Below are 8,844 nucleotides of genomic sequence, written 5' to 3'. Positions count from 1 at the left end.
GAGAAAATCATTATAAATATGATCATGTTTTGACTTTTATACATTCTTCACATGACATATGAAAAGTTTTATCCAGCATGAAGAAGAAAAAGTACCGATTGTCTTTGTTTAGAACCACGCTGGGCGACGTGACATCAGACTGAATCCAATTGTTAAAAAATCAGGTGATGCGATGCAATTCCTTCATCAATGTGTCAAACTATTGTAATAAATACTTACTAACTGTGGGATTGATCTTTAATTTGTTTGTCTAAAAATTTAGGAATGTTTGCCAGGCCTTTTCGTTACTAGAAATTAGTAATCAAGAGGAGGCACTGGCTAAATGGCAGGAACTATTTTGATTGGTCATTGCTTAGTAAAAGCTTGAGCCATCAATTATAACCACTTTTCAGGATGTCAAGATTTTAGGTCAACAAAATCAACATGACTTTCGCCAGGTATGAAGAGTATCAACCACCCCATTTCCCACTGAATGAATTGATCGGCGGTTACAAAATATTATTTTCCCGGTTCAAACCAACTTCTTCTCCTGTTATATAAGTCAATATTGATGAAGATAAAATACTCACAGAATCCGCCAGCTGGATAAAAAAAAAAGTACCAACACACAAAACCATAGATGATGTGCGCTTGGCTAAGGAACTCACAACATTGCCGTCCGGAAATATAACGGACCAACACACAAAACTATGTGTAACTTTGAACGTGTATAGTTTAGTCAATCCAGTTTAGTGAGAATAAACAATAACAAAGACCCAAGTGATGTCAACTTCGTTATAGATAGTATGCAGATGACGTCACTCAGGTCTTTGTTATTGTTTTTGCCATCCGCGTTTTGTGAGTTGTTCTCACTAAACTGTATTAACCAGACTATAAAAGTTCATGGTTACACAGAGTTTGTGTGTTGGTCCGTTATACTTCCGGATGGCAATGTTGTTAACTCCTTGGCCAAGCGCATTCTATCTATATCTATAGATAGTATGCACTTGGCTAAGAAGTTCACAACATTGCCATCCGGAAGTATAAGTGGCCAACACACAAAACTGTGTGTAATCATGATCATTTATAGTCTGGTTAATACAATTTAGTGAGAACTACTCATAAAAGCGGATGGCAAAAACAATAACAAAGACCTGATTAACGTCATCTTCGTTCTATCTATAGATAGTTCGAAGATGACGTCACTCAGGTCTTTGATATTGTTTTTTTTTATGAGTAATGCTCACTAAACTGTATTAACCTGACTATAAACGTTCATGGATACACACAGTTTTGTGTGTTGGTCAGTTATACTCCCGGATGGCAATGTCATGAGCTTCTTGGCCACGCGCATATCTATTTCAATCAGACTATTGATGTTATGCGCTTTGGTAATTTACTCACAACATTCCGCCAACCGAGTTTTCTTTTGTGGCCAAAGACTTATATTTTTACGTCATTTTTTTACCAGTGTCAGGCTATAGATAGTTCGAAGATGACGTCCCTCAGGTCTTTGTTATTGTTTTTTGCCATCCACCTTTATGAGTAATGCTCACTGAACTGTATTAACCTGACTATAAACGTCCATGGATACACACAGTTTTGTGTGTTGGTCCGTTATACTTCCGGATGGCAATGTTATGAGCTTCTTAGCCAAGCGCATACTATCTATAAGTGGCAACGATGGCAACGCTCTGATGATGTTAAGAGTGCACAAACCAGTAGATTTTTTACAAATCAAAACATGGAATTAGTGACACACCTTCAAACGTGCTGGACAAACAAGTTAGATATTTATAAACAATGACGTGAATGATATCTACCTCTCTCTGATCGTTGTAATTGTTTTTATAGCGCCAAATGGGTGACGAGTTTTCACACGATTTTCTCGATCATATTATAAACGTTTAACTTCACACATAGATTGTTGTCTGTGTTGGTTCTATTGACCAAACGGTAGAACAGTGGGTATTTTGCTTGGACACTAAATACCGATAGTAACACCGATGTATTTCTCTATGTTTACCAATCACTGCCATTGTTTGCATTATGACGAATGTCCGAGAGACGTGGTTATAAAGTCCCTATTTAATTTAGTCAACGATTCAACAATATATCACGTTAACTCGATATCAAATATTATGTAAATAACTGCTAAGAGGATTTTCATGGAATGTTTACTCACTTCATGTTGCGATGTTGTCGGCAATGTCACTAACATTACGGTCGGTGATCGATGAATGATAATAATAATAATAAGAAGAAGAAGAAGAAGAAGAAGAAGCAGAAGAAGAAGAAGAAGAAGAAGAAGAAGAAGAAGAAGAAGAAGAAGAAGAAGAAGAAGAAGAATGATAAATATAATAATGATTATGATGACGATGGTGATGATAATGATGATACTACTACTACTACTACTACTACTACTACTACTACTACTACTACTACTACTACTACTACTACTGCTGCTGCTGCTAATAATAATAATAATAATAATAATAATAATAATAATAATAATAATTAAACAATGATTATAATAGTTAAAATGAAATTAACTATGTTCAATTGTTATAGCCTACAAAACAAACTTCTCAAACTAGACAGAATACCAGTTGAAAAATCACATTGTCTTGTGTTGGGAGACTTCAATAGTCTCTCTCCAAGCTGGGGGGATACAACTTTGATAAGAGGAAAAGAACCAGAAGACTGGATGCTAGAAACAAATCTATGATTACTATATGATGAAGACAATGCAGACACATTATTCTCGAGGGCTTGGAGAACGACATCAAACCAGGATCTATCTTTTGTCTCCGAAGATATCGACTTTAAAACAAATAGAAATGTCGAGCCACAACTTCCAGAAAGCGATCACGAACCTATACATAACATAATTAAAAGCCAAGTTCAAAACTAACAGAAGTACATCCCACTAAGATGGAACTACAAAAAGACAAAGTGGACAGTTTTTTTTAAGTAAACAGACGAAAATACAAAGTAAATAAACTACAAATCCAGAAATACTAATCAAAAAGCAAAAGAGTTTACAACAGCAATAATTGACGCAGCGATGAAAAGTACACCCAGGGTTGCTCGAAAAGATTATATCCATCTGTGGACAGAAGAACTGGATGACATGAATCAACAAATTACTGAAACAAGAGAAAGAGTGGAAAAAAACCTCACTGATGAGAATATGGACTCGTACAAAAAAAGTGTAAAGCAGATTAAAATCTGCATCATTAAATCCAAAAAAGGGGAGCATGGATAGAGAAAACAAAAACTCTAGATATGGATAAAAATGGCAACAAGTTATAGAGCCTAATCAAAACATTAAACAAGGAACCAAACAGCTATTCACCACCTGTACTAAAATCAGAACAAGGGAACCCTCTTCCCCCAAAGCAAACAGCACATGTTTTTTTACATTTCCAATATAGAGGAGACATAGTAGAGGAAAAATGCAAAACAAAGGAAATTAGAAAAGAAATAAATGAATGGGAGAATGAAAATGGCAAGGCTGAAGAAATAATGGAAAAGAAAATTATGAAGGAAGAATTAAATTATGCTTTACATCTCCTGGACAGGATGGTCTAACAAATGAAATGCTCATGAATCTAGGAGAAGGCGCCAAAAGAAAACTCCTACAACTCTTTAACACAATATGGAAAATAGGAAGAATTCCAAATAAATAGAAAGAATCAATACTTATCCCAATCAAGAAAGAGAGAGGCAACAGATAAACCAGCAAGTTACAGCCCAATCAGCCTCACCAGTTGTTTATGTAAACTATAGAAAAGAATAATCAATAAACGACAAATCTGGTACATGAAACAAAAAGATATACTTATAGATGAACAGGCAGGATTTAGGAAGACAAGGGTCACAGAGGAACAAATAACATATATTGCTAAAAAAATTCGAAGACTCATTCCAAGGAGAAAAGAAAACTGCGGCCATCTGGGTTGATAAAGTTTGGAAAATGGGCTGCTCCTGAAATTGAAATCCCATAATATTAAGAAGAAACTATTCCAATAGATCGAAAACGACCTAAGTGATCGAGTTGCTAGAGTTGAAGTACAAGGAACAAACAGTTACCATCAAATTCGGCGTGCCACAAGGTGGTGTCCTATCACCAACTCTCTTCCTAGATGAGCGATGCTCTGACCGAAAAGAGCAGACACACGCGACAGATGACTACAATTTAATTTGTCACTATTTGATTTTTTTTATTGGTGATTAAAGTCAGATCAACAACCTGGTGGTTATTGGTTCCATTAAGTAGAAATCTTAAAGTTATCAATTTCCGATCTCTTGACTTCATGTTTCCATGTTTTCCTCATCATCCTACTGCTCCTCCGTGGTTTAACGGTTTAAATGCTAACATCAGACTGGAACAAGGTATTACTATAACGTATGTTTCCTTTTCCTTCTTCTCCTTCTTCATCTTGGTAACATTCATATCGTCCTTAAACTCGGTATATTCTTCTCCTCATCCTCGCATTAATTTCAAACCTCGTGTATAGTAAATTTTATTATTTGAAAAAATAATTGGGACCAGTGTCGAATTTCTGTACATCCATTTTTGAACATTTCATAATCCCTGCGCTTTTCCTCCAACTAGCGTTCCACCATAGCTGTTGTTATGTGACCCACCGCCTTCATCTAAGAAGTAAAACGATTATAAATTCTGAATAAGGAAATATGGATTAAATCAAGTTACCTTATATCCAAAAAAAAAATGAGAGTCAAATAAATAGATGTAAACATTAAATATAGAGTATTTCAACAGATTTACCGTGCTCAACGGACTTCGCAATGTTTCATTTATTTCCTCAGCAGGCCATTTGGAACCATATTTCCATTTCATACAAAGATAATAGGTAACACAAAAGCATGGAATATTATTACTCAAAAGCCTGTCTGAAAAGGAATGCTTTCAATTTCCTAAAATTAATAAGCTCAAAGGTGTATTTGAATTCTTTGTCTATTTTGTTCCATATTACTGGGCGGAAAGAGAGGGATTTTTCAGCTAGTGAGAGTTTAGGTATGGGAACAATAATCAGTCGTTCTTTTTGGGCTCCGAGTAGTCCGGTGTTGGAATGAAATAGTTGGAGAAAAATTGAACTTTAAATAAAATTAGAATTCACCATCTTGTGCCGTGCTTGGTCGCGTTGGCTGCCATGGTTCTCCACTCCTCTCTTTTGGCTTTGATGGTGTTGCTGTTTATTTCCGTTCCCAGCCAGTCTGTCAAAGAACCCATCATTGGAATTAGGGAATCGAAGACCTTTTGAACGATAAATAAACAAAATCCACTTTCCTTAATTAAAGCAATTATTACAAACTCAGATTTAACCCCGCCCTGACCAATTACAGGAAGTAACCACATTCGTTACGATACAATGAATTTTATTATTTTACAGATTTGTTTTGTACAACACAAAATTTGAAGAAAAATCTTTTTTATATCTAGCCATTTGTTGTGTAAAGCTTGTTTCGCTTTACAAAATTATCATAATTTATAATAATTTATTATATATAGTATGCCCTTATTGTCTCTAAGTTTGAGTATAAAGAAATTAAAGTTTGTGTTGGGTTAGTATGACATTTCGGGGAAAATCCTAAAAATTGTCAGTAAGAAAAGAGTTAATGAGTTAATCTCAAATGTCAAGTTTAATTATCAGGTTCGCTTCGATATGATACCGTTTTGAGACGATTGGTCACATAATAGCATGGTCTTGTCCAACCCATCACGTTGGTAACATGGCCAAGCTATGAGATTTTCTTTCTTCTTGATAGCTAACGGGACAAGTTTTCTTGTGTTGGGCCTGTACATTTATCCACATATCTCTTCCGAAATGAATTTTAAAGTATTTGAAGAGAGTAGGAGAGACTAAGCAAGATGTCATTACTCCGACCGTAGTTTGGAATTTTATGTCCCACTCTCATCATGAAAGACTGCGGCGCTTGATTCTTTTTATTATCATGTTCTATTGTCCATGTCTTGGACACATTCTTTGCATGCAGTTTAGTCGTCTCTTGAGGCGCATTCTCATAGCCTTTCACCAAAGGAGACACAGTCTAACCAAAACAAACGTCTCACTGAATGTGAACGCTTGGCCGAACACAAAAGGCGCTGGACTAATCTTTTTGACTGCCTACACTTCTTATCATAATAAATGTGTATGTATATATATGTAGCATCGCACCTTGTTAGGTACCATACTCTCATGTAGAGTGCAATAATATGTACTTTAATGTATGGCATATTTTAATGAAATAAGAAATGTTTCCAAAGATCCAAATAACACGCAAAAACTGCCACGATATTATTTTAAAACGGATGTTAAAGTTATTGTAAATGCGGCATAAAATGAAATATTAAGCACAAAGTTTCCAATAGAAAATCTAGTTTGAATTATTGATTATTCATTTAATGGAATAAGACAGTAAATTGATAAATGACAGCCTTAGTTTTTGCTTGTTTAGGTCGGTATGTTTTATGTTTAGGTAGGTCACGGAAACTGCACTATCGTTAATAAATTAGAAAACTATAAACTATAAACTATAAAAACTATAAACCAATCACATGTTGTTTAATGTTTATTTACCAAACGATCCTGTTATTTTTATAAAAATCAATGCAAAATTTCACCTTGTTTCAAAATTACAAAAGAAATTTTATGTTTTTAAATAAAAACGATAATTCTTTATTATTTTCTCGGGAAATTTTTGATAACGATATTGGGAAAAGACTTTATTTTGTTTTAAATTGTTATTAGAAAATAACACTAATTTGAAGAAATCCTGCAATTTGAACAAAGTGACTCAATTAAGTGGTAACAAACGTAAACGTATATCTCAATACACACATGAGTTTATTGATAATGCTGATAACTTTAGACAAGGGTTTCGTGTGCATGGCAATGATTGGTAAATGAAAGAGTCACTTATTACTCAGCATTATAATTGAAGATATCAACTGCTTTGATAAAATATAAATGTTTGATATGTATATCTTTCATCTATTTTTTAAAGAACGGACATTCATTTTGTTGTTGGGGCACAAAACACACATAATATATTTAGATTGCTCTACTGGCTTCTAAGCTCTTGATAGACATTGTAAAAAAAATACATGTCGATTTGAAACATGACTCGCCAAGTCAATCTGGTAATATGTCAGAATGGACCAGTTGAAGAAAATTGAGTTTAAAGCCAAAATGCTAAGAACAAACGAGATTTAATTCTTATCAAGCTTAATAAACAGAGCTTATACTCGCCCACAAGGAATTTATTTGGCTCAAATTTTATAAGTTAAGCTCAAATTTTAATTTCATGCGTTAGAGCCATCCCGACATAATACTGTTTTGATGCTATTGGTAACATATGATTGATGTGTCACAAAGTAATTTTCCAAAATATCATCCATTTTTCCATAAATACGCTTTCAACAAAGTATTTACGACCATATTGACTTCACTTGAGCGGGTGACATGGGATCCCTCGAAAATACCAGTTTGCAAACGACGGAAAAACTTTCAGAAGAAAATAAAACTCCACAGTTGATCAGCGATGAAACCGCAAAAACCTTGTCCACCGTCTTGCAATGCGGTGTTGCTCCCGTCATTGGAATTGTTGGTGTTGTGTTCAACACATTCAGCATCATCGTCCTTTTGAAGCACGGTCTTCATAAATGCTCAAATATCCTGCTCATTTCGCTTGCTTTCATGGACATAAGTTTTCTTATAGGATACAATAGCATTCCAAATTTACTTTACTCAGTACAGGGGGGCGGACGTTTTATGTATTCAGAATCCGTATCAGAATTTCTGTACGCAATGTATTTAGTATTTTTAGTGATGGATTACAGCTTTGGATTGTCGGCTTTGTGTGTCCCTATGCTAATTACTATAGAGAGATTGATCGCTGTATTCATGCCATTAAAGTTTGGGCAGATCATTACACCTACTAGGACTTGGACAGTCATTGGGGCGATTGTTGTGTTTTGGTTAGCAACCATGACATACACGTGTTTCTGGTACAAATTTGAGTATGTTTTTGACGACAATCTAAACAGATCTGTGGGTCTTATATTAAAATCTGACCTATTTTATAAAGATTTTCACGCCATTCCATTGTTTATCGAGATTTTGTTCAGTATTAAGGTCCCACCTCTTATAACAGTCGTTGGGTGCGTGGCCATCATCGTCAAAGTCAAAATAACCTCGCGGAAAAGAAGTAAAATGACGTCATCAAAAGTTGCGTCGACGTCAAAGACAACTCAAACACTTCTTACCGTCTGCATGGCTTACTTATTTATGTGTCTTATCGTCGCCATCCCATCCTACTTGCCAAAACACCTTTCCGCATACAGTCTAACGACAGACAACGCGACTAACATGGCCATTATCATCTATAAGATCATGAACATCATCGTGAGCATTAACAGTTCCTGGAATTTCCTTGTTTACGTTGGGCTCAATAAGAACTTTAGAGATACATTCAAAGATATAATGAGTCAAAAAGGATGTCAAAATAAAAAGACCCTAACATGATTGTGATGGATGGAGGAATAGGTATGGCAAAATGAAGAGGAAAGGAAATGACGAGGAAAAAGTAGATGCAAAGACTTTTTTTTTTACTAGAGGGAGGGATAATGTAAATGTTTTCGTAATTAAATTGAAGCTTACATTCAATTTTACATTGTTATTTATTTCTAGAGGGAGGGAGGAAGTTAAATTTATAAAAGACTTGTTTATTTTAAATCTAAGTTGGGATTAGGAGATGAAAGTTAATTTTTTCTCTTTCAATTTCGTCGCTTTCGTGTTAGAATATGTTAATTGTATCTCAGTTATCTATATATCT

General features: G+C 34.8%; 1 protein-coding gene across 1 annotated transcript; it reads left to right on the top strand.

Annotated features, from left to right (window-relative positions):
• Positions 1 to 7,472: 7,472 nt before the first annotated feature.
• On the top strand, positions 7,473 to 8,534 carry LOC144971798 (uncharacterized). Its single transcript, XM_078912873.1, has one exon. It carries the CDS (start codon positions 7,473 to 7,475, stop codon positions 8,532 to 8,534), a length of 1,062 nt encoding a protein of 353 aa, XP_078768999.1.
• Positions 8,535 to 8,844: the final 310 nt, after the last annotated feature.

Source organism: Berghia stephanieae, chromosome 4, assembly GCF_034508935.2.
Source record: "Berghia stephanieae isolate SIO BIC M18660-M18661 chromosome 4, UCSD_Bste_1.3, whole genome shotgun sequence".
Lineage (NCBI taxonomy): Eukaryota > Metazoa > Mollusca > Gastropoda > Nudibranchia > Aeolidiidae > Berghia > Berghia stephanieae.
This window is presented reverse-complemented; position numbering and strand designations above follow the sequence as displayed.

Bases quoted from the DNA above. Each gene is read 5' to 3' on its own strand.
- LOC144971798 (XM_078912873.1), top strand. From the start codon at position 7,473: ATGGGATCCCTCGAAAATACCAGTTTGCAAACGACGGAAAAACTTTCA.